The sequence below is a fragment of the Delphinus delphis genome, chromosome 6 (assembly GCF_949987515.2).
Source record: "Delphinus delphis chromosome 6, mDelDel1.2, whole genome shotgun sequence".
Classification (NCBI taxonomy): Eukaryota; Metazoa; Chordata; class Mammalia; order Artiodactyla; family Delphinidae; genus Delphinus; species Delphinus delphis.
In genome coordinates, this window is record NC_082688.1 from 100,113,998 (window position 1) to 100,140,768 (window position 26,771).

The 26,771-nt window shown below is 39.3% G+C and overlaps 1 protein-coding gene across 2 annotated transcripts in view; it reads right to left on the reverse strand.

The window, feature by feature from the left end:
* The window catches only part of LOC132427552 (tumor necrosis factor receptor superfamily member 10A-like), a 35,183-nt gene extending 17,485 nt beyond the window's left edge, over positions 1 to 17,698 (reverse strand). For both annotated transcript variants that reach the window (XM_060015173.1, XM_060015171.1), the window contains exon 1: positions 17,427 to 17,698. In XM_060015173.1, coding sequence (XP_059871156.1) covers positions 17,427 to 17,606 — 180 coding nt within the window. In that variant the 5' untranslated portion in view covers positions 17,607 to 17,698. The remainder of the gene's footprint in view (positions 1 to 17,426) is intronic.
* Between the last annotated feature and the right edge of the window lie 9,073 nt (positions 17,699 to 26,771).

A 26,771-nucleotide genomic window follows, 5' to 3' on the forward strand; every position in this document is an offset into this window, starting at 1 on the left:
TCCTTCATCTGGTACACAGCCCTCTGCCTTTTCATCTTGTCTATCTTTCTGTGAGTGTGGTTTTTGTTCCACAGGCTGCAGGATTGTAGTTCTTCTTGTTTCTGCTGTCTGCCCTCTGGTGGATGAGGCTGTCTAAGAGGCTTGTGCAAGTTTCCTGATGGGAAGAACTGGTGGTGGGTAGAGCTGGCTGTTGCTGTGGTGGGCAGAGCTCAGTAAAACTTTTATCCACTTGTCTGCTGATGGGTGGGGCTGGGTTCCCTCCCTGTTGGTTGTTTGGCCTGAGGTGACCCAACACTGGAGCCTACCTGGGCTCTTTGGTGGGGCCAATGGCAGACTCTGGGAGGGCTCACACCAAGGCGTATTTCCCAGAACTTCTGCTGCCAGTGTCCTTGTCCCTTGGTGAGCCACAGCTGCCCCCCACCTCTGCAGGAGACCCTCCAACACTAGCAGGTAGGTCTGGTTCAGTCCTATGGGGTCACCGCTCCTTCCCCTGGGCGCTGATATGCACTCTACTTTGTGTGTTCCCTCCAAGAGTGGAGTCTCTGTTTCCCTCAGTCCTGCCGAAGTCCTGCAATCAAATCTCGCTAGCCTTCAAAGCCTGATTCTCTAGGAATTTCTCCTCCTGTTGCCAGACCCCCAGGTTGGGAAGCCTGATGTGTGGCTCAGAACCTTCACTCCAGTGGGTGGACTTCTGTGGTATAAGTGTTCTCCAGTTTGTGAGTCACCCACCCAGCAGTTATGGGATTTGATTTTATTCTGATAGCGCCCCTCCTACCATCTCATTGTGGCTTTTCCTTTGCCTTTGCATGTGGGGTATCTTTTCTGGTGAGATACAGTGTCTTCCTGGCGATGACTGTTCAGCAGTTAGTTGTGATTCTGGTGTTCTCGAAAGAGGGAGTGAGAGCATGTCCTTCTACTCTGCCATCTTCCTTACCTCAAGTGTCAAGATCATTTTTTTCTATTTCTGTGAAAAATGCGATTGAAATTTTGATAGGGATTGCATTGAATCTGTAGATTGTTTTGGGTATATGAACATTTTAACAATATTGATTCATCAATTCCATGAACATTTACTATTTTTCTATTTATTTGTGTCTTCTTCAATGTCTTGTAGTTTTCAATATACAGATCTTTCACTTCCTTTGTTAAATTTATTCCTAGGAATATTATCCTTTTTGATGCAATTGTAAATGATATTATTTCCTTAATTTCACTTTCTGAGGGTTTATTATTAGTGTAAAGAAATACAATAAATATTTATATCAATAAAGATAACTTTATTGAATTCATTTATTAGTTCTAAGAGTTTTTGATGGAGTCTTGAGGGTTTTCTATATATAATATCATGTTCTCTGAGAATAGTGACAGTTTTACTTCTTACTTTCCTATTTTTTTAACATCTTTATTGGAGTATAATTGCTTTACAATGGTGTGTTATTTTCTGCTTTAAAACAAAGTGAATCAGCTATACATATACTTATATCCCCATATCTCCTCCCTCTTGCATCTCCCTTTATTTCCTATTTGGATGCCTTTTATCTCTTTTTCTTGCCTAATTCCTCTGGCTAGTACTATGTGGATAAAAGCTGTGAGAGTGGGTATCCTTGTCTTATTCCTGATCTTAGAGGAAGAGTTTTCAGATTCTTGTGAATTATACCACGCAGAGAACTTCCAGATAAGGAAGACACATCTAGATCAGCAAAGGGTAACTACTGCCCTTTAGTTACAATCAAAAAACATTACACAACATTCAAATACCACTCGGCTGCTCTCAGACCTCTCTTGTGAGTGAACTATGCTTTCAAAAGCCCAGTCATATGTGGAGCCCTCCCCTCCACAAGAGTGAATCTGCTTTTCAGGAGGGCAGTAGTTGTGACACTCATTACTCTTTCTCCCGGGACAGACGTGACTCGGATGGGTGACCTCATGTGTCACCCCATCACCTCTTTTGGGCATCTTTTCATGGACAGATTCCTCCCTGTCCTTAGCTTAAGTCAAGAGCCAACCAGGACAATGCTGGAGAGAGATTTCTTATAGGAACATTTATGTATTATCTGATTGTTGCAATAATGGGACATTTATTTTCTACAATATGTACACACAAATTTTGATGAGACTTATTTGAGAACTGTTGCTAACAACATTCCTGTTCATCTTATATTCCCAAAAGAGAGAAGGAGAAAATTAAATGCATGGTGAGTGTTGAAGGGGTTTTAGGTTCTCCATGAGGAAGGTGACCTAGGATCCTCCAGAACTTCTTCTGCCTGGATTATTGGCCAGCTAGAAGAATCAGAACACGCAAGTGTAGAGACCACCTCACTGGAGCCAGTGGGCATGAGTTCACCCACCGCCCCCTACCTCTGGCCCTTTTGGGCCTGCCTGGTGGTCAGGGTCTGAACAGCCTTTGTGGGTGCTGTAGGAGCACTTCTGAGTGCTCTGGCCTCAGAGGAAATCTCATGACGTTCCTGCGTATGCTGAGTGTCACCATCACTAGGCCGCCTAGTGACTGCGTGACACAGGGAGTATGTGGAGAGAGAAGGAGTCTGGTTGGAGATTTAGTGGACGGAGGATGCAACTAATAGAAACAAAGAGTGGCATCCTATCCCTTTGTCCACATAATGTAACCCAGTCAGGGGGTGACATCCTATCACCTTGGCATTTTCTTGGTGAGAAGGAAGTCAGATTCTGTCCATACCCTCAGGTGGGATTACACAGGGCTGGACTCATTGGTGGTCATCTCAGGGTGTGTCTGCCTCATGGATTATTTTAAAATCAGAAGAAAATTTGACGTAAAAGTAACCTAGTAATGGATCATTAAAACATGTACAAGACAAGGTACAAGAATAGAAAGGGTTCCAAACCCTAAAGCACAAGTTTGATGAGCTGGTTGTTTTCCTAATGTACACTGAAATACTGGATATATATTGTGCCTGACTTTAAAATGAAATAAGAATCCTGCATGTTCTCCCTTAAACATACCTTTGGATATTGTTAAAGATCCCACCTGTTGGCAGTACTGCAATATTCTACATTCTAAATGGCAGTAAGGTAGATTAGGACTTGGGCCCATATGACAAAGAAAAGTAAGCAGATATAGATGGAAGATGTTAAGCGTAAAGTTAATGATCAGGTATATAAGTGAATATTTTTCTCCTCTAAATTGATACACTAATTTCAGTACACTTCTTTTCTTTGAATAAGGGAAGTTAGAATAACCATAATGGTAGTAATGACTGAACAACTCACAAGACAGCAGTGGGTGCAGGAAGGGATTTTCCCAGGGAAACCTCAGGAGCCAGGAGATGTCGGTCCCTGCTTGCTGCTGCAAACCAGGGATGGAGGTGAGCTTTGTCTGGGCCATTTCCCTTCCAGGGATCTTCCCACCCTGTGGTGAGGACATTCCCTCCCTAAGGATGCCCTGATCCCTCTCAAGGTGTGAATACTTTGCCAGGGTCTGTCCTCATCCACCTGCAGGGCCCTGGAGAGCTCTGTGCAGACCTGCCACTTCCCAGCCCCAGCATGACCCTCTGCCTCCTCAACCCCAGTCCTGCGCCTGACCTTTCTCCAGCATGGGGATAAACGAGTGCACGGAATCAATTGTGAGGAACCCTGACCATAGCTCCCCCAAAATCTCCAGACCAAAATGAACGAGCTGTTGGTAGGAACCAAAATAGTGCACGTGTGTGTGTGTGTGTGCATGCATATGTGCATGTGTGCACGTATGTGTGTGTGTGTGTGTGTGTGTGTGTGTGTGTGTGTAGAGGAAAAAAATACCTCTATATCTTAACTCAATATTCCACTTCTTCTAGGAAGTTACCTTAAGAACATGATCAAGAGTCTAACTGAAGATATATTTTCAAATATATTCACAAGTTCTTGGCTATCAGGATGCTGGTGATTGATTGAGCATTGGGGGAGGGGATGGTTGCAGGGCTCCAACATAGCAATGGACACTTGCCATCTTGGGAAGGCAGGGTATCTTCCTCACCTTCAGAGGTGACCCCACAGAAGGTTTATTGTCTGCGTTGGGGTGGGGAAGTTGGGGCAAATGTGAAATGCAGGAGAAAAGGTACAAGGCTGGAGAATGGGAATGCCCTATAGTAAGAGGACACGTAGTACTGGTTTGGAGCAAAAGGGAAGGAGAAAGGGGGATAACTGAGCAGGAGCAGATTGTGGAGGAGGGGAGAGATGGTACTCGAGGACTATGGAAGAGTAAAACAGCAGGTTGTGGTTTCCGTGTCTTCAGGGTGAGGCTGAGGTACCAATGGGCAGGGGCAGAAGGGCAGCCTCTGGGTGTGGGGGATGCAGCTGTGTACTCAGCACCTTGGTTCTGGGAAGGGGACAGAGGTGGGACCATGAAGTCTTCCAGAAACTCTAAGTGAGAAGGAGAGCTAGGGCCTAAAGTCCAGGGGAGAAGAAATGGGTCTCTGTGAGGTTGCAGGGCTGAGCCACTGGGCCCACTGATGAGGATGCAGAAAGGACAGTGGGGACAGAAAGGGAAGGTGGCCCAGGAGCTGCAGGAGGGTGAGGGGTCACAGAATGACCCCAGCAAGCAGGGCCCCACCCCCCCTTCCCAGCAGCTCTGTCAGAGCCGGTCTGCACCTCAAGGGAGCCCAGCAGGCCCAGGTGTGGCCCAGAGACATCACCTGGGGAGGCTGTGGGGAAGCCAGGCCAGGCTGGGGTCCCTCTCCCAGGGGAAGGGCAGGGAGGAGAAGGAGGGAGGAGGGGCTGGACTCTAGTTCCCCAGGAACCTGGCGCCTGGAAATCCAGAGTCAGAGCAGGAGACACACTCATGTAAGGTGAGACTGAGGCATAAAGGGTAGAAGGAAGGAGCCGGTCACACAGCAAGAAAACACACCCCTGCACCTGGGTCACTCAGCACTGCTCCAGAGGAGAGCAGGAGGATGGGGGAGAAAAATACACACACTTATTTTTATTTAAAATTACATATTTTGGTCATGGATTCATAAATATGTAAATATTTTGTAGCTGATGGCCTTTCTTGTATTGTTTGATATTACTGACAAACTCTTCAAAGAGATTATCAACTGCTTCCCTTTCAAGGAGAAGAGATAAACCAGGGACACTGTGATTTCCTAAATCAATTCTTCCACTCCCATGCACGTGCATGGGCTATCTGCCCTGTGTTCTTTTGTCCTGTCTTCAAGTTCACTGATCCTTTCTTCTACCTGTCAAATGTGTGGTTAAACACCTCTAGTGTGGATTTCTCACTTCAGCTATTTGACTTTTCAGCCCTACAATTTCGTTTTGGTTCCTTTTGATATTTTTTTAATGGACACATTCCCTACAGTAATCCTCACTTCTTAAGTGTCTGCTCCAGCTTTGACAGCTGTATGCAGCTGAGTAGTTATCACCCAATCAAGACACAGAACATTCCCAGCACTCCACACAGCTCCCTTCTGCCCCTTCCAGTCCTTTCTCACCGACCCGTCAGGAGACAGGCACTCCATCCCAGGCTATATGTGACTCAGGTGAAGAATATACATGAGGGCACTTTGGAAAATAGAAGTAAAGGTTATTCCACAAATGCAAAGGTGCTTTGATCAGTAATAATGTACCATATCAATAGTCTAAATAAGGGAATGAAAGCATCTGATAGTCTCTATGGAAGGTGGAAAGATATTTGGTAAAATTAAGCACCAATTTTGATTTTTTGAAACCATCTCAAAATCGGAGGCTGCATCCACAATGATAAGAATTTCTACATGAACCCAAGACCCAACCTCATTCTTTTTTTTTTTTTTTTTTTTTTTTTTTTTTTTTTTTTTTTTTTTTTGCGGTACGCAGGGCTCCCACCGCCGCAGCCCCTCCCATCATGGAGCACAGGCTCCGGACGCGCAGGCTCAGCGGCCATGGCTCACGGGCCCAGCTGCTCCGCGGCATGCGGGATCCTCCCAGATCGGGGCACAAACCCGCGCCCCCCACATCGGCAGGTGGACTCCCAACCACTGTGCCACCAGGGAAGTCCCAACCTCATTCTTTTAAAAAAAATTTAATTTAATTTTTACTGAAGTACAGTTGATTTACAATGTGTTAATTTCTGCTGTACAGCAAAGTGATTCAGTTATTCATATATATATTTTTTAATATTCTTTTCCATTATGGTTTATCATAGGATATTGAACATAGTTCTCTGTGCTATACAGTATGACCTTTTATCCCCAACCTTGTTCTTAATGGTTAAATACTAAGGGCCTCTCCAAGAGAGTCCATTCAATATGAAAACACCTGCTTTTTCTAAGGATAGTTGAACATTATTCTGAAAACTCTAGCCTATGAAGCATGTTGTGAAAAAAAAAATGAGGCAGATTCTTGGATGGAGCAGGTAAAACAGTCGTTATTTTAGATATGATTGTAGAGTTTAAAACTGAATCAGAAAATTTATGACAAGAGGGTCCAACTTACAAAATGCTTAAAATACAAAGAGAACAGCCTTGACCAGAAAATGTAATAATTTATGTGAAGAAAAGCATAAATCTTAATTGAGTTATAATACAGTTGAACCTTGAACAACACAGATTTCAACTTTGTGAATCCACCTATATGTGGATTTTCAAAACATATACAGTCAGCTCTCCATATTTGCACATTTTGAAATTTCTATCTGTAGTTGGTTGAATCCACAGATGTAAAACCCATGGGTATGGACGGCTGCCTTTACCATGCCATTTTATATCAGGGACTTGGGCATCTGCAGACTTAGGCATATGTGGGAACTCCTGGAACCAATTTCCTGCAGGAACCGAGGGACAACTGTACTTGACTTGACATTCTATCTTCATAAGAAATATGTTGAATATTGACAATATCTAAATTCTTACTAGATTATTTTTTAATTTTAAGATAAATTTAATAAAAACTTCAATGATTTTTTGGGGGGGAGTGGAGGAAATCTTGTGAAACAATTCTAAATTCTGCCTGGGTAAAATTATAAGTTTTAAAAAAGTAAGGAAAAGGTATTTGCTCTGTTACATACTAAAATATATTAGAAAATTTCATTGGGAAGAGCATATTACATAGTATAATGTCTTGCATGTAAAAATATACAGCTGTACATATGCATATGCATATATACATGGCATATACATAAAGATTCTGGCAAACAATCACAAGAAATTCCCTCTCCTAGTTACTTGAAATAAAAAGAGCCAGGGGGCTGGGAAAAGAGTGAAAGAGGTCTCACTATTGTCTGAGAACCTTTCTGTACTATTTCAATTTTCTCACTTTGAACGTGTATTGACCTCTTTTTAAAAATATCAAAGCAGTTAATCAGGATGGAGGGATAACTGACCTTTTAAATGTTTGTTTTCTTTCTTTTTTTTTTTTTACATTCACGTTATTAAGTTAAAATGTGTACTGAGCAAGAAATGAGCAAAAAGGAACTGTCTAGGCAGAAAGAGACCAATGTCTGTATAAACATTTGAACTGTGATCAAGGACAGACCAAAAGCAGAGAGAAATAGGAGAATCCATTGCTAAATGGGGTTGGAAGAACCAGAAAGTGACTCAGAACAATTCAGGGAATACATCATATCAATCACAAAATAAATTCCATTTAGGTTATAGCTACACGCTAAAAAAACTAAAAATTCTCTACGAGATTAGAGAACTTCATCTTATATGGGGTCTCCCTAAGCTTATAAGCAATTAAAAAGTGTTGTATCTACAAATTTCACTAGTTAAAAATGAAAATTTCTGTACACTAAAATATTAGACTAAATAAAATGATAACAAAAAATTAGGAACTTATTGTCTGTATGTGAGAAAATGCACAGGCATGATAGCTTGTCTTCTTTGAAAGACTCTAAGCAGAAAAGACCAAAATCATAAACAAAAATAATGAAAATAAAGAAATGCAAGTTTAAACCGATTTTTTTGTAGTTAGCAAAAATGAAAAAAGGCCCACAACATAAGATCAAAACTACTGAACTATATGAACCACAACCGGATGTACACGTGACCACGTGAGTGTGTGTATGCAGGTCTACGGTAAAAATATACTTTTGCAGGTTGACCCAGATTCTATTCTTCTAGAAAGCCACCCTATTTACATGATCAGAAAAATATATATGGATTTATTTTCACATATATTCAATGTAATAATAATTTTGAAAAAAATCAAAAATTCTTAGTGTTATGCAGATTATTACTAAATTATGTAACAGCCACACAGTGGAATACTATGCAGCCTTTATTTAATCGTTCAACAAACATGGGAGTACCCACTCTGTGCCTGCCTGTTTTAGGTTTTAGGAATATAGCTAGTGAAAAGAAGACAGATAATAAGTAGCATAACATCTCACAGAGCTGCTGGTCTACCATAGCCGGGAGCAGGTTCCTTTCCCCTCCGTGACCCTGATCTCCCTCCTTCACCCCTTCCCCATGGCACAGGAGACCTGACCAGCATCGGCTTTTCCCTGTTTCTACCATGGTCATGGGCAAGCAGAAGGGCTAGGGCACCACAAGGCCCAGCACACACTCATCAGCACACACTCTGTTGTTTTTCTACTTTCAATTTCATTACTTTCTGCTCTAATCTGTATTATTTCCTTCCTCTGCTTGCTTTACCTTTAGTTTGCTCTTCATTTTTCAGTGTCTTACAGTACAATATTAGGTTATTGAGTTGAGATCTTTCTTCTTCCTTTAAAGTAGTCATTTACAGCTATAAATTTCTGTCTAAGTTTTCAGCTACTTTAGCTATATCCCGTAAGTTTTGGTATGCTGTATCTTCAATCTCATTCATCTCAAAATATCTTCCAATTTCCTTTTTGATGTCTTCTTTGACTAGCTGGTTATTTGGGAGTGTGGTTTAATTTTTACATAGCTGTGAACTTCCCCAATTTCTTCCTGTTATTGATTTCTAACTTCATTCCATTGTGGTGGGAGGGTATACTTTCTATTATCTCTCTCCTTTTAAATTTATTGATATTTGTTCTATGAGCTCACATATGGTCTAATCTGGAGAACGTTCCATGTGCACTTGAAAAGAATGTGTATTTTGTTGTGGTTGACTAAAGTACTCTATAGATGTCTGCTAGGTCTAGTTGGTTTATAGTATTGTGCAAGTCTACTATTTCCTTGTTGATCTTCTTTTTTTTTTTTTTTTTGCCACACCATGCAGTGTGTGGGATCTTAGTTCCCCGACAAGGGATTGAACCTGTGCCCCTCGCAGTAGAAGCTCGGAGTTTTAACCACTGGACCACCAGGGAAGTCCCCATTATGAATTCTTATAGATTAAGGAAATTGCACTTCTAAGTGTGCTTTGTATTCTGAGTATTTTTTTCTAATTTGTTTTTAACTTTGTCATGATTTCTTCCATGCAGCTTTCTTCTTAATTTTTATATAGTTGACTTTAGGCAAGTTTTATAGTTTCTTGTCATACTGAAGAAGCCTTTCCCCTCTCCGAACTTGTAAGAATTTTTTTCTCATATTTTTGCAGTACTTTTTTGTTTCATATATTACAATTAATTCATTGATCCATCTAGTCTTAATTTTCTAATATAAGAAGAGCATAAGGAAGACACTATTATTTTTCAGAAGTCATCCTAGTTGCTCCATCACCATTATTGAATAGTCACTTTTTTATCATTGATAGGAAGTGTCATCATCATAACACATTATTAAGGAAAGGTTTTGAAAGTTGGTTTTTTTAGAGTATCTTTCATTACTGATAAGTATGAATTAGATGAGAATGACAGATAGATCCTGCAGGGAAGAGTGAGGTCACCTGAAGGAGGAGAGCCTGGAGGTGAAGGTCAAGCCTTGGGACATGGGCTCCCAGGTCGTGACAGCTCCTGCAAGTCTTCAGCTCAGTTCCTGGAGAATACCTTTGCATTCCAGAGCACAGAACCCCCTTTCTTTGGGTCACCATTTGACTCTTCACAGCGTAAATTTTTTCCTATTGTTTTTTTGCCGGGGCAGATGGCATGAGCTTTATCTGAAGGCTTTTCCCTCCTTATTGTATTACTTCTGTGCCTCTTTGTGTCTTCCATTGACTGGCAGCTCGTTGAGGACAGGGATTAGGACTTTCTTCTCTCAGTTCTAGAGACCCAGGTGGTGTTGTCCAATACAGTAATCATTAGGCCCATGTGGGGATGGAGCACTTCAAATAGCTTCTCTGAATCAAGGTGTGTTGCAAGTGAAAAATACACTCTGAATTTCAAAGACAGTCTTTAAAAAAAAAAAAAAGGATCCCAATGTTTTAGATTTCTTATATTTTCCATCTCTTTGTTGAAGTTCTCACTGTGTTCATTCATTCTCCCCAGTTCGGCAAGCTTCTTTGTGACCATTACTTTGAACTCTTTATCAAGGAACTTACTTATCTCCATTTCATTAAGCGTTTTTCCTAAGGTTTTATCTTATTTTGTCATTTGGAACAGATTTCTTTGTTTCTCCATTTCACTTGACTCTCTGTGTTTGTTTCTATACAGTAGATGAAACAACCATCTCTCTCCCAGTCTTGAAGAAGTAGCCTTGTGTAGGCAATGAATTTTTTGTTCAGCCCTCCCCCAGCTCTTAGTCATCTCTCAAACTTTTGGGATTGCTGAAGCAGCCTATTATATTTTTTAAGTGTTCCCAGTAGTTGAGCATGTGCCAAGACGTGTCCTATCCCAAAGGAGAAAATCTCAATGCCTAGATTCAGGATGACTGGAAGCCAGCCACACATGCACAAAGAAAATTACGGGCTAATATCCTTGATGAACATAGATGCCAAAATCTTCAACAAAATATTAGAAAACTGAATTCAACAATACCTTAAAAGGACCATGCAACATGATCAAGTGGGATTTATTGTAAGGATGCAAACTATGGTTCAAAATCCACAAATCAGTCAATGTGACACACCACATTAACAAGATGAAGAATAAAAATGATATGATCATCTCAATAGATGCAGAAAAAGCATCTGACAAAATTCAACATTGATTTATGATAAAACTCTCAACAAAGCAGATATAGAGGGAATAGACCTCAACATAATAAAGGCCATATCTGACAAGGCCACAGCAAACATCATATTCAATGGTGGAAAGCTAAAATTACCTCTTCTAAGATCAGGAACAAGATAAGGACACTCACTCTTGTCACTCTTATTTAACATAGTATTGGAAGTCCCAGCCAGAGTGATTAGGTAAGAAAAAGGAATAAAAGACATCCAAATTGGAAAGGAGTAAGTAAAATTGTCACATGTCACAGATGACATGATATTATGTATAGAAAATCCTAAAAATGCCATCAAAAAAACTCTTAGAACTAATCAATGAATTCAGTAAAGTTACAGGATACAAAATCAAGATGAAAACATCTGGTTGCATTTCTTTACACTAATAAAAAACCAGCAGAAAGAGAAATTAAGAAAACAATCTAATTTACAATTGCATCTAAAAAAGAAAATTCCTATGAATACATTTAACCAAGGAGGTCAAAGGCCTGTATATTGAAAACTACATTGAAGAAGACACAAATAAATGGAAAGATAGTCCATGCCCATGGATTTAAAGAATCAATACTGTTAAAATGTTCATACACCTAAAACAATCTATAGATTCAATGCAATCTCTATCAAAATTTCAATGACATTTTTCACAGAAATAGAGCAAAGAATTAAAATTTGTACTGAACCACAAAAGACCCTGAATAGCCAAAGTAATCTTAAGAAAGGAAAGCAAAGCTGGAGGCATCTTGCTTCCTGATTTCAAACTATATTATAAAGCTATTTCAATTAAACAGTATGGTATTGGCATAAAAACAGACACATAAATCAGTGGAATAGAATAGAGAGCCCCAAAATAAACCCATGCACATATGGTCAATTAACTTATGCCACGAGAGCCAAGGATATACAATGGGAAAGGACATTCTCTTCAGTAAATGGTGTTGGGAAAACTGGACAGCAACATGCACAAGAATGGAACTGGACCACTATCTTATACCATACACACAATCAACCCAAAATGGATTAAAGAGTTGAACATAAGAACTGAAACCATAAAACTCCTAGAAAAAAACATAGACAGTAAGCAACTTGACACTGATCTTGGCAATGATTTTTTGAATCTGACACCAAAAGCAAAAGCAACAAAAGCAAACATAAAAAAGTGGGACTACAAAGCTTCTGCACAGCAAAGGGAACTGTTAACAAAATGAAAAGGCAACATATTGAATGCGAGAAAACATTTGTAATCATGTATCTTATAAACAGGTAATATTCAAAATATATAAGGAGCTCATACAACTCAATAGCAAAAATCCCCCAAACAATCCCATTTAAAAATTAGCAGAAGTTCTGAATAGACATTTTTCCAAAGAAGACATACAGATAGCCAATAGGTACATAAAAATATGGTCAACATCATTAATCATCAGGGAAATGCAAATCAAAACCACAATGAGATATTGCCTCACACCTGTTAGAATGGCTATTATCAAAAAGACAAAAAAAGAATAAGCGTTGGGGAGGATGTGAAGAAAAGGGGACCCTTGTGTACTGTTGGTGGGAATGCAAATTTGTGCAACCACCATAGAAAACAGTATGCAGATTTCTCAAAGAGTTAAAAATATAACTACTATATGATTCTGCAATTTCACCTCTGTGTATTTATCCAAAGAAAATGAAAACGCTAACTAAAAAAGATATAAGCACCCCATGTTCACTGCAGTATTATTTACAATACTCAAGAAATGGACACAACTGAAGTGTCCATTGATGGGTGAATGTATAAAGAAATTGTGGTATATATATATATATATATATATATATATATATATATATATATATATATAAACACAGTGGAATATTATTCCGCCACAAAAATTTAAATCTCTCCATGCATGACAACGTGGGTGGACCTTGAGGGCATTATGCTTGGTGAAAAAGTCAGACAAAGAAAAATACCATATGATCTCTCTTATATGCAGAATCTAAAAAAAAATTTAAAAAAAAAGCTCATAGATACAGAGAACAGATTGATGGTTGCAACAGGTGGGGTAGGAGTGCAGGATGGGTGAAATGGATGAACTGTTTTGTATGGTTTTGGTTTTCAGTTTAAATAAATTGAATAATATTTTTTATTTAAAAAATTAAATAAATTAAAGACCCTATCTACAAACATAGTCTTATTCTGAGCTACTGTCGGTTAGGATTTAAACATATGAATTTGGTGGTGGAGGAGCACAATTCAGCCCATAACAGGCACGTAGGAAAAATACAAAATCATCTAACATACATGTAAATAAGTAAATAAAATAAAAAGGAAGTTGACAACCTGTCCTCAAAAATAGTCTGTCAATTTCCCACTAAATATCAAGGAGTCACAGAAAAAGATGAAACAGCAATTCAGGATAGGATCTCTGTGCAATAAATGATATCATAGAGACAACTGGAGAAATATGAATGGGGTCTGAGGATTAGCTGATAGTACCCTTTGGATGTTAATTTTCTGATTCTGAAGGCTGCATTTAACTATGGGGGTAGAATGTTCTGGTTTGTTGGAAACCCCCACCGAAGCATTAAGGGGTGATGTGCATTCTGTCATTGACTTGTTCTCAGATGGTTCAAGGAAATGTGTTTAGTACGGTTTTTGCAATTTCCTGTAATTTGAGAGTGTTTTAAGTCAGGATGTTAAATTTTAAAAAGAAGAAGATTGAACCAAAAACAAGTTATGTGGAGCCCAGTTTGACTGGCTGGATCCAAATAAGACAAAATGCAGCCCTCTGACACCTAAAATTCTTTGAAGAACTTAGAGACAGCTATGCTAATGTGTGTCCCTCTAGTCCTCCCTTTTCCAGGCTGGGCCTCCTCTGAGTTTAGGTAATGGCTGCGTCCTCTTTTTCTGCTCACACAATCCTATTGCCTCCTATGCTCCCGGACTTGCATGCTATGACCTGCTAGATTCACTTAGTTCTAGCAGGTGTTCTCTGCAAATGAATACAGTTGGTTATTTCTTCCTTTCCGATCTTTATGCCTTTCTCCTCTGACTTAGAGCAATGTCCAGAACCTGAGTAGAATCATCTTGTATCTGTTTTGCTAAGTAGTATTTTTCAAGGAATTTGTCCATTTTATTCAAGTTGTCAAATTTATCAGCATAAAATTATTATTCATAAGATCCCCTTATCCTTTTCATGGCTGCAGAGTTTGTAATAATATCCCATCGTTACTTCTTTATATTGGGTTTTTTTTCTTTTAAAATTTGGTTTATTGATTTTATTTTATTCATTTTGTTGATTATTTCAAAGAATCAATGCTTGGTTTGTCAATTCCTTTAACTGTTTGTATTCTATCTCATTGATTTCTACTCATATTATTATTTCCTTCTTATTCTTTTGAGTTTAATTTGCACTTATTTTATGGTGATTAATGAGGATCTTCCAGTCACTGATTTTATTTTATTTTTTAAAATTTTACTCCCTATTTCTCCCAACCCCCTCTTCTTTTAACAGAAGGAAGGTCTTTAATTGCAAACTACACAGTTTACTCTAAGCACTGCTTTAGCAGTCTTCCACAAATTTCCATGTGGTATGTATTCAGTATTATTTATTTTGAAATTAAAAAAAATTCTCTTTTGATTTCATCTAAGAACCATGAATGCTTTGGAGGTATGTTGCTTTAAACTCAAATTTTGGAGTTTTTTTTTCTAGAGATCATTCTTGACTAGTAATGTAATTTCATTGAAGGCAGAGAACAGAGTCTATACGATTTCATTGCTTTTAAACTTATTTAGACTTTTTAAAATTGTCCAGAATGTGGTCTAGGTTGATGAAAGTACCACGTTCGTCAAAAAAGAATGAGACTTCATTAGATGTTGCAGTGTGCTCTCTGAATGTCAATTAAGTCAAGGTGGTTGATAGGTTTTTTTTTGTTCTTTTTTTTTAAGTTTGTTTTTAATTTGGTCGTGCCGCAGGGCTTCCGGCATCTTAGTTCCCCAACCAGGGAGTGAACAGGTGCCCTCTGTGGTGAAAGCACAGAGTCCTAACCACCGGACTGCGGGGCAATTCCCATGGTGGTTGATAGTGTTACTACCCTTTCTCATTTTCATTAAAGGGTGATATGATAGTCCTTTAATTTCATCAGTTTTTGCCTTATGTATTGATATTTTAAAGCTCTACTATTAGGCACATAATATTTATGATTAAGATGTCTTCCTGATGAATTGACACTTTTAACACTACAAATGGTGCCTTTTTAAAAATCTTTGGTAACATCAAGTGAAAACTTGAAATTGACTCCATGGTGCCTTTGGACCTGGGCAATCCCTCAACAGGACATTCAGTTACCTCTGTTCTGTTCCCAACCTGCCAGTCATATTTCCCACCATAAATACCCCCTAGAACAGGACAAGGACATCATACCAGCATTAGTGCAGGCATCTTAGAACCCATGTGCGTTCAGGGGAGGCACGTCTGGAGCTTGCTGAGCAGCCCTGTGCAGGGACAGTTCCGGCCACAGGGAGCTGAGGCAGAGACACAAAGACCCCCCCGCACCCCCATAAACACCACCAAGGTCACCAAGGTGAAAAGAGCCTGGAGGGGCTGCAAGACAGAGGTGACAATGCTACTGGTGGCAGGGACACTGGTGGACATGGGGTGAAAAGTCCACACGGACAGGATCACAGACAAGAACGAAGTCAAAGTAAAAGGGGGAGGGGGTGGGCGAGGAGGAGGCTTCCTAGTGTGTAATCCCCACTGCACCCTGTTTGAGGGACCCGGGTGTGGTGGAGATCTGAGGCTTTGCCAACCCACAGACCTGTGTGTCTGTGGGGGCGGGGTGTGTGTGTGTGTGAGAGAGAGACAGAGACAGAGACAGAGGAGGGAGACAGGAGGGCTGCACTGGAGCAGCAGCGTGGGACAAAAGAGAGAAGGTAACAAGGGGACTTCCTTGTCAGGCCAGTGGTTATGACTCCCCGCTTCCACTGCAGGAGTCAAGGGTTCGATCCCTGGTTAGGAAAGTAAGATCCCACATGCTGCCAGCATGGCAAAAAAAAAAAAAAAAAAAAAAGAGGGAGGAAATGAGAAGGAAGGAGGAGATGTGGAAGTGTGTTAAGTTGAGCCCTGTGTAGACTCTACTGACCCTGCTCTGCCCAGAGATGAATCATGAGCAGGGATTTCCCTCTCCTGCTTCCCGCCCCCGGTCGCTTCCTGCCCTCCCCCCCCCCCCCGCCCCCCCCTTAGACTGCAAAACAGTCTAGTTTGAGCTTCACTCTCTCTTTTTCCTGATAAGTCAACCAAACAAACACTACTCTTTGCTTGACGAGACAAACACACCCTAAAGCTACACCGTTACTCTTTTTTTTTTTAAAGATTCTTTAAATTCTCTAGTGCTTTACAATTTTCAAACGTTTCACACACGCGTGATTTCATATAATCCCATAACAACACTTCTTTTCCCCTTATCCCTATATTGCCCCTCCCTGATTCCCTCTCCCTACTGGTAACCACCAGGTTGTTCTCTATATGCGTGAGTCTGGTTCTTTTTTGTTTTATTCACTAGTTTGTTGTATTTTTCAGATTCCACATATAGGTAATATCATTCAGTGTTTGTCTTTTACTCTTAACCTGAGCAGCTGTGACATAGTGCGTCAGACTTGTTCTCAAGGTCTTCTTGTGGTCTGAGGTCTGTTTCTTCTGAGATTTTTGTGGGTTTGGATGGTTGTTGTATAGGTAAAAAGACAAGCTACGATAACACTAAAGCCTTCCGCCTCCTAGCTCAGGGCAGCCATTAAATAGTTTTTCCAGGATGCACACCTTACCTGTTTCTATCTCAAAATGGAAATAAAAATAAAAGCTTCACACCCTTTCCTCCTAAACTAAAGACAGAGCCCCTGGGGTTAGCTGTATGATTACTGGTGGTTTACCCTGTAAGCCCTGTATGTTGCTGTGGAAGAAAGTGCCCGGAAGGAATTTGGCAAATTGCTCACAGCAGCCAAGAACGGGTGCTGAATGCAACGGAGGATGGGAAAGCTACTTATCTGTAAAAATCAATGGGAAGAATAGATGCAATGAACATGTTTTAGAATTTAAACAGAGGCATAAAAGGGGGGAGGGGGAGGGGAGGGGAAGGGGAGGGGAGGGGAGGGGGGAGGGGGTGCGAAGCGGAGTAAGGTAATGAGAGGGAAGGGCTGGGCCATATCAAGGCTTGCTAAGGAGTTTTCAACTCTTCTCTCTGGAATTTACTTCGGGGACAGCCAGACAAGCCTAGGAATGCGGGCTTTTCTCCCTCTGGGCCCGGTCGGTCCTGCCGGGTCATGACTCTGCTCCTTCTCCCGACTCTGCCCACTGCTGGTCCCGCTCAGACAACCCGGGCCGCAGGTGACTCGGGCAGGCACCCCACCGTGTCCCCACGTCCCGCCCACCCCCTTTCCCGGCCGCCAAGCGCGCCTTCCGGAGCCAGGATCCGCGATAGGGACTCACCGACTGCAGGACACCCAAAAGGACGAAGATGAGAGCCCTGGGGCCCCGGAACGGAGGCCTGGGACTAGGAACCGAGGCCCGGGAGCCCGAGGCGGCCGGCGCGGTACGTCCCCGCTGCCTCGTGCGGTCGGGGAGCGCTCGCTGTTCAGGTCGCCTCGAGGGGACAGCCGGCAGCGCCATCAGGGATCGAGAGTGTCTTTTGCTGAACGCGAGAAAGTCCGCTTCTGATTGCTAGTTGCTGGAAGTCTGCGGGATACCGCGGTTCCGAAGCACCGCTCTCGCGGGTTTGGGGTGAATGAGGAGAGCTGGTGGCCCCGCCTAGTCTTACGCGGGTATTGCGCAATCAGTGCCGGGCGAATAAGAAGCTCCTCCTTCCTCTGAACTGGAAAAAAGACGGAGTTGGCGTTAAAAACCCTTCCTGAAGCGGGTCCCTTACCAGGGCCAACGACGCTCCCGAGCTACCGCTCTGGGCTTCTGACTACAGCCTTCTGCCCATTCTCAGCTTCTGCTCCTTCCACCCTTATTGGCAGGGTGGGTGCATGAATATCACTGCCTTCAGAGTCACTTTGCAGCTCTGTCCCAGTGCTAAGCTTCTGAGCCAGAGGCTTGATCTTAGCGTCTCAGTAACCAGGTGCTTGGCTGGAGCAGACACTCAATGAACACGTGGGTGGACAGAATGAAGGTCGCAGAGGCAGCAAGCGGTGGATCTGAATTCAGGTCACCATTAGGCTCCCGACCTCCCCCGTCACCACCTTGCACGTTCCCGTAATTCCAGGTCTGTCATCTGACTTTCGCACTCAGGACTTCATGCCATCTCTTCTTAACCCTGCTGCTCCTGCAGTCAGGCAAGCTGGAGGAATCCACTTTATTAAGCCTTTCTTCGGGGTTTTCCTTCTCTGTAGATTCTTTAAAGCCCTTGGGAAACAAAACTGCTGGAGACTAATTGGCACGTGAAACCAAATGGGCCAAGAGGGGGGTCTCTACGTGGGTCAGGCCCTTCCAGCTGTCCCTACACACTGGGCACTCTGCTGGGCCCAAGTTCTGTGGAGTCCAGTATTCAGAGAGCGGCACAAGGCTAGGTCCTGCTCACAGGGTGACTGAAGGGCTGGGGACTGAGTAGGAGAGAAGGGAACCTGGGAGCCTCCAGCTCCACCCCTTGTATCAGTTTTGTGAGGCCAGGGTAGTAGGAATTAAAATTCATTCTTCTCCATATGTTTATCCAATTGTTGCAACATCATTTATTGAAAAGACTTTCTTTTCCCATTGAATTATATTACTGCCTTTGTTGAAATTCAATTGATTATATATATGTTCCATTTCTGGACTCTATATTCTGTTCCATGGATCTATTAATTTTCTATCCTTATGCCAATACCATGTTGCCTTGATTACTGTAGCTTTATACAGTGTTGAAATCAGGTAGTTTAAGTCCTCCAACTGTTTTTTTTTCCTGGAATTGTTTGCATTTCCATATAAGTTTTATATAAATTAAAATATTCAATTAAAAAATCCTGTTGTGAGACCTACTAGAGAATGGACTTGAGGATACGGGGAGGGGGAAAGGTAAGCTGGGGCAAAGTGAGAGAGTGGCATGGACATATATACACTACCAAACGTAAAACAGATAGCTAGTGGGAAGCAGCCGCATAGCACAGGGAGATCAGCTCTGTGCTTTGTGACCACCTAGAGGGGTGGGCTAGGGAGGGTGGGAGGGAGGGAGACACAAGAAAGAAGAGATATGGTGATACATGAATATGTATAGCTGATTCACTTTGTTATAGATCAGAAACTAACACACCATTGTAAAGCAATTATACTCCAATAAAGATGTTAAAAAAATAAAATCCTGCTATGATTTTAAGTGGCATTGCATTAAATGTGGTGATTGATGAGAAGAATTGACATTTTAACAATATTGTTTTCCAATCAATGAGATGGTTTTGTTTTAGATCTTTCTTACTTTATCTTGACAATATTTTGTAAGCTTTCTGTGTACAAATTGTACACATCTTTTGTAAATGTATTCCCAAATGTTTTTGATGCTATTTTCAGTGGAATTGCTTTAGATTATTTTATTTTCAAATTGTTTTTGTGCTGATGTTTAGAAACACAACTGATTTTTCTGCATTGATCGTGTATCCTATGATATTGCTAAATTTATGTATTTCTAGTTGTTTTGTAGATTGTTTAGGATTTTCTACATAAGCAATCATATTGTCTGCAACTAAACGCAGTCTTACTTCTCCTTTTCCAGTCTTTATTCCTTTTGTCTTTCTTGCTTAATTGCCCTGGCTAGGACTTCCAGTACAATGTTAAATAGAAATGGTGAAAACAGAATTGCTTGTTTTATTCTTAATTTTAGAGGGAAAGCATCCAGTATATCACTGTTACATATGAGGTTAGTTGTAGCGTTTTCATAGATACCATCTATCAGATTAATTAACTTCCGTTCCAAGTTTGGTATAAATTTTTATCATGAATGAGTTTTGAATTTTGTCAAATGATATTTTTCTACATCTATTGAGATGATCTTATGGCTTTTCTCCTTTATTAAAATGATGAATCAAATTGATGGACTTTAATATGTTAAACCTACCTTGAATATCTGGGCTAAATTTCACTTGTCATGATGTATTGTCCTTTTCACATATTTGCTAGATTTGATTTGCTAACACTTTTCTTAAGGATTTTTTGTGTCTGTATTCACGAGAGATAATAGTCTATAATTTTCTCCTTCTATGATGTCTTTGTAAGGTTTTGGTATCAGTATCAAGCTGGCCTTATAAAATAAGATCAATTTTCTTGAGACTTTTATAAGATTGGTATTATTTCTTTTGTAAAGGTTTGATAGCATTCACCAATAACACCACCTGGACCCGAAGGCTATTTGTTTATGTTTTTGTTTGAGTGTGCGTGTGGTTTTTGATAATAAATTCAAATCTTTTAATAGATATGGTGCTATTCAGATTTTCTATTTGTTCGTGTATTTGTTTTGGCAAGTGACGTTTTTCAAGGAATTTGTCTCTTTTATCTAAGCTGTCAAATATACTGGCATAAAGTTGTTCACACTATTCTCATAGTATCTTTAATGATCATAGTGATATCCTATTATTCTGACTTTGGTAATTTGAGTTTTCTCTCTTTTTCTTGATGAATTTTGCTAGGGATTTATAAATGTTATTAATCTTTTCAAATAACTATGTGATCTACATTAATTTTCTTTCTTCTTCAGGTTCATTTTCTGTTTCTATTTCATAGATTTCTTCTCTTTGTTTTTACCTTTCTTCTACTTATTTTGGGTTTATTTTGACTTTTTCTATCTTCTCAAATAGCAAATGAAATCATTGATTTTAACCTTCTCTTATTTACAAATATAAACATTTACACTCTCTAACCCTTACTCTAGCTGCTTCCCATAAATTTTGATATGTTGCAGTATCATTATCATTCAGCTTGAAATATTTTCTAGTAGTTTCTCCTTTGATTCATGGATTATTTAGAAATATGCTCTTTAAATTCCAGATATGGAAGTTTTTTAAAAAATATCTTATTGTTTTTGGTTTCTAATTCAATTCCTTTGCAACCAGAAAACATACTCTGGTACAATTTCAAACCTTTTAAATTTATCAAAACTTGTTTTATGGCCCAGAATATGATCTACCTTAGTGAATATACCATGTGCGTTTAAAAGGAATGAGTATTCTACAGTTGTTGGGTACAGTGCTCTATAAATGTTAATTAGGTCAAAGTAGTTGAGGAATTTTTCAGAACTTCTATGACTTTACTGATTTTTTTTTCTCACTAGTTGTTCTATGAGTTGTTGAGCAAAGGGTGTTAAAAATTTCTATGACTGTAGATTTGTCTGTTTCTCCCACTAATCATGTCCATTTCTGCTTCAAATCTTTAAAGCTCTGTTATTAGGTATACACATATTTTTGAGCATTATGTCATTCTCATGAACTGACTCTTTTATCATTATGCATCCTTCTTTATCTTTGCTAATATGCCTAATATTGAATCTACTTTGTTTGAAACAATGAGAGGCACACCAGCTTTCTTATACTTACTGGTTGCATTGTATGTCTTTTCCCATCTTTTACTTTCATTCTATCTGGAATCAGGAATTTGGGATTAAAATATACACACTACTATATATAAAGTAGATAACTAACAAGGACCTAATGTACAGCATAAGGAACTATACTCAATATCTTATAATAACCTATAATGGAATAGAATGTAAAAAAAGAATATGTATGTATATTTGTTAAAAAAAAATAAAGTCCATATGCTTTAGACAGCTTATAATTTCAGCTGGCTTTTTTTCCAGTTGGAGGACCTCAGCCTTATAACTGGAATGTTTATTCTAGTTACACTTATTGTTGTAGCCTTATCTGGAATATACGATCTGCCACAATTTCTTCATTTTGCCCTTGTTTTTAAAAAATATTTTCACTGGATATAAATGAATCATGACTCAGCAGGTTCCTTTCACGGCTTCAAAGATTCTGAGCTCCACTGTTTAAGTCAGTTGTCATTCGGTGGTCTTACAAATGCAAAAAAAAAAAAAAGGGTTTTCATGCACAAAGCCACTGACTATGCTGTGCCCAGGTGGTGTCTTCTTTATATTTATCTTTCTTTGGCATTTTCTGAGCTTTTTGAATTTGTAACTTGGTGTTTTGCACTACACGTGAGAAAATTACAGCCATTTTTTTTCTCATTTGTTCAGCCATTTGTTTTCAGTCTCCAATTCCAAATATATTCCATGGTATTGTCCCAAAGGTCACCAAGACTCTGTTCCTTGTTTCCTTTCAATTTTTTTTTAACCTCTGCTTTTCAGATTGAATGGTTTCTATCAAATCTCTCTTCAAGTTCACTCATTCTTTCTTCTGCAATATTCAAACTCTGTTAATAACATTCAAGTGAATTTATTTCAGCTAATGGAATTTTCAGTTCTAGAATTTCCTTTTGGTTCTTGTTTTATAGTCATCACTTGTATGCTGAGATATCCTACCTTCCATTCATTTTAATATTTTCTATAAACCAAACATATATTTTAAATCTCCCTAAAAGAGACTCTATTATGAATTAGAGTTAAGAACCACTGGAAAGACATAAATTTTACCTGGAAGGAAGAGATATGTAATGGGAAGTATCAGTAGCAGAGAATGTGAAAATATTTTTTAGACCCTGCATACTTAATTTTATAACTATTTATTGAGAATTGATTATGTACCAGACATAATGCATACAAAGATTAAAATATGCAGTACCTCCTCCAAGAGACTTGCAATCTAGTAAGGAGACAGTAAAACAATTGTAATAAAGTGTGGTATTGACAGGACATATTAAAAATGTTCACATCACCAAGGACTTGTATTTTTACTTTGGAGGGAAAAAACCTTGGGATAATCAGGAGAAAGAAGGTAGAGGAGGAGAAGAGAAAGGAAGAAAAATGAATAGAGAAGGTATCACACCTTATTTACAAGGAAGGATTAAGGGAAACCCAAAGATGACAGAGAATAGATAAACAAGCACAACAGACAAAATTTTAGCCTCTGACAGCAACAGCTACAGCAAATAGTAAACACATTCTAACTCCTAGCCAGACAAAAATACAACCTCACACTAAAGGCCTACTTAGCTCTTCTTTCAACAGGTACATCATGTCCAGCTTTCAACAAAAAATTACATGGCATACTAAAAGAAAAAAAAAAAAAAACCCATAGGGTTTTAAGAGATAGAGCCAGCACCAGAATAAGACATGGATGTGGTGGAGATGTTGGAATTATCACACCAGGAATTTAAAACAACTATGAATAATATACTAATGATTCTAATAGAAAAGTGGACAACATTCAAGAACAGATAGGAAATGTAAGCAAGGAGATGGAAACTTCAAGAAAAAATTAAAAAGAAATGCTAGAAACAAACAAACAAAAAAAAAAACCCACCGTAACAGAAATGAAGAATGCTTTTCATGTGCTCATGAATAGACTGGGCATGACCAAGGGAAGAATCAGTGAGCTTGAATCAATGTCAACAGAAAGTTAGAAAACCAAAGTGCAAAGAGGAAAAAAAAGAATGAAAAGGGCAGAACAGAATATTCAAGAAGTGGGACAATTAAAAAGGAGTAACATATACATAAGGGGAATACTGGAAGGAAAAGGAGAAGAAATATTTGAAGCAATAATGACTTCAAATTTCCCAAAATTAATGACAGACACCAAACTAGCAGAACACCGAGCAGGATAAATACCTCCAAAATTCTATACATAGGCATATCATTCTCAAGCTGCAGAATACCAAAGAAAAATAGAAAATCTTAAAAGAGGCCTGAGGGAAAAAGTACCTTACCTATAGAGGAGGAAGAATAAGAATTATATTGAGCTTTTCTTCAGTAAGCAAGAAGGAAGTGGGGTAAAATATTTAAAGTGTGAAAGAAAAAATTCCCACCAACCTAGATTTCTGTATCGAGCAAAATTATCCTTCAAAAGTAAAAGAGAGGGCTTCCCTGGTGGCGCAGTGGTTGAGAGTCCGCCTGCCAATGCAGGGGATATGGGTTTGTGCCCCGGTCCGGGAGGATCCCACATGCCACAGAGAGGCTGGGCCCGTGAGCCATGGCTGCTGAGCCTGTGCGTCTGGAGCCTGTGCTCCACAACGGGACAGGCCACACAGTAAGAGGCCCACGTACCAAAAAAAAAAAAAAAAGTAAAAGAGAAATAACAACTTTCTCAGACAAAAAAAAATTGAGGAAGCTTGTTGCTAGTAGACCTGCCTTGCAATATACATTTTTAAAAAGTTTTTTTTTCAGAAAGAAGGAAAATGATATAGGTCAGAAACTCAGATTTGCATAAAGGAAGAGCTTTAGAGAAGGAATAAAACAAGGCAAATTAAAATCTTTTCTTTTACTTCTTTTTTTGTATAAATACCTTTTAATTTATTTAGATCTTTGTTATTGTTTTAATATTTATTTATTTATTTGGTTGCTCCGGGTCTTAGTTGTGGCTCACAGGCTCCTTAGTTGTGGCATGCGAACTCTTAGTTGCGGCATGCATGTGGGATCTAGTTCTGTGACCAGGGATCGAACTCAGGCCCCCTCCATTGGGAGCATGGAGTCTTAACCACCGTGCCACCAGGGAAGTCCCTACTTCTTTTCTTTTTTTTTGAAAGAAAGTTTTACATTCAACTGTTCTTTATTGAACACTGACTATGGACCAGTAAATATTTAGACTCTGGACACCCAGGGCGAACAACAACAACAACAAAAGACTGTCATCATGCAGCTTATCCACTAGTAAATATAATTATAATACACTTTCTGATTCTGCAGTGACAACTATTTTTTAGTTATATTGCTATAAAATTTAACTATCTCATTCAGATTAGAGACAAACTATATTCTAAGGTTACTTATTCTTATCTGATCTAACAGATAACAGTTTGTTCAAAATAATCCTAGCAAAAATGTATCTAGTGATTGTAACTTCTTGATAAGTGAAATGAATGAAAGCAGTGTTATAAGGGTTGGGAGGAAGGAATTGGGATGACAGTGCCATAGGGTACTTGCACTACCTGTGAAGTGATATAGTGTTGTTAGAAAAAGGACTTGGATTCGTTTTTTTTAATTTTATTTTTGGCTGCATTGGGTCTTCGTTGCTGCGCTCGGGCTTTCTCTAGTTACGGCGAGCGGGGGCTACTCTTCGTTGCAGTGCGTGGGCTTCTCATTGCAGAGCGGGTGGCTTCTCTTGTTGCAGAGCATGGGTACTAGGCCCACGGGCTTCAGTAGTTGCAGGGCTCAGGCTCAGTAGCTGTGGCTCGTGGGCTCTAGAGCGCAGGTTCAGTAGTTGTGGCGCACGGACTTAGTTGCTCCGCGGCATGTGGGATCTTCCCGGACCAGGGCTTGAACCCGTGTCCCAAGCATCGGCAGGCGGATTATTAACCACTGTGCCACCAGGGAAGTCCAGCTGGATTAGTTTTAAGTGCATATTGTAAACCAAAGGACAACTACTCAGAAAGTTTAAAAAAAAATGTAAAACAGATGCTAACAGAGGTTAAAAATGAAATCATATAAAATGTTCAATTAAACCCATAGAAGCCAGAAAAAGTGGAAGTCAATACAAGAAACAAAGAACAAGGCAATGAATAGAGAATAGTAACAAATATCATAGATATAGAATTCAACTATATAAATAATAATTAAAAACATCAGTGGTCTAAATACCCCAACTAAAAGACAGAGACTGACAGAGTGGATAAAAACAAACAACACTCAACTGTATGATGTCTGCAAAAAAAGAAAAGAAAAGAAAAAAAGCGATGTAGACACAGATAGACAAAAAGTAGAGCTGTAGAGAAAAATATACTAACGTTAAAACTAGAACGGTGGAATGCCTATATTAATTTCAGACAAAGCAGACTTCGGAGTAAGGAAAATCATCAGGGATAAAGAGGCGCAACATGCAACGAAAAAGAAACGTCAATTCTCCAAGAAAACTTAGCAATCCTTAACGTGAATGCACCTAACAACAGAGTGTCAAAATATACGTGAGGCAAAAATTGACAGAAATGCAAGGAGAAATAAATGAATCTACTATTATAGCTGAAGACTTCAGCAGCCTCTATCAGTAACGGACAGATCCATCAGGCAGAGAATCAGTAAGGACCTAGCTGAGCTCAACACCACCATTCATCAACTGCATCTAATTGACATCTATAGTCTACTTTATCCAACAGTAGGAGAATACACATTCTTATCAAGCTGACATGGAACATTCACCAAGATAGATCACATTCTGGGCCATAAAACACCCTTTACCAAGTTTTAAGGAATAAAACTCTTACAATGTCTGCTCTCAAACCACAATGGAATAAAACTATAGAAAGCTATAACAGAAACATCTAGAAAATCCCCAGATACTTGGAAATTAAACAATAATTGCTAAACCACACATGGTTGAATGAGAAAGGATTTAGAGAAATTAAATAAATTTAATTAATTAATAAAATAAAATTAATTAAAATAAAAAATTTAATTAAAATAAAATTAAATAATAAAATTTATTAAACTTTGTGGGCTGCAGCACAAGCAGTGCATGAAGGGAAATTTATAGCAATGAATGCACATGTCAGAAAAGAAGGAAGATCTTAAATCAATAATCTAAGATTCCACCTTAGAAAACTAGGGAAAAAAAGAGCAAGTTAAATTCAAAGTAAGAGGAAGAAAAGAACAAATAAAAATTAGAGCAAAAAGCAATACAACTGAAAACAGGAAATTAGTAAAGAATATCAACCAGACCAAGCTGGCTCTTTGAAAAGATCAGTAAAATTGAGAAATCTCTTGCA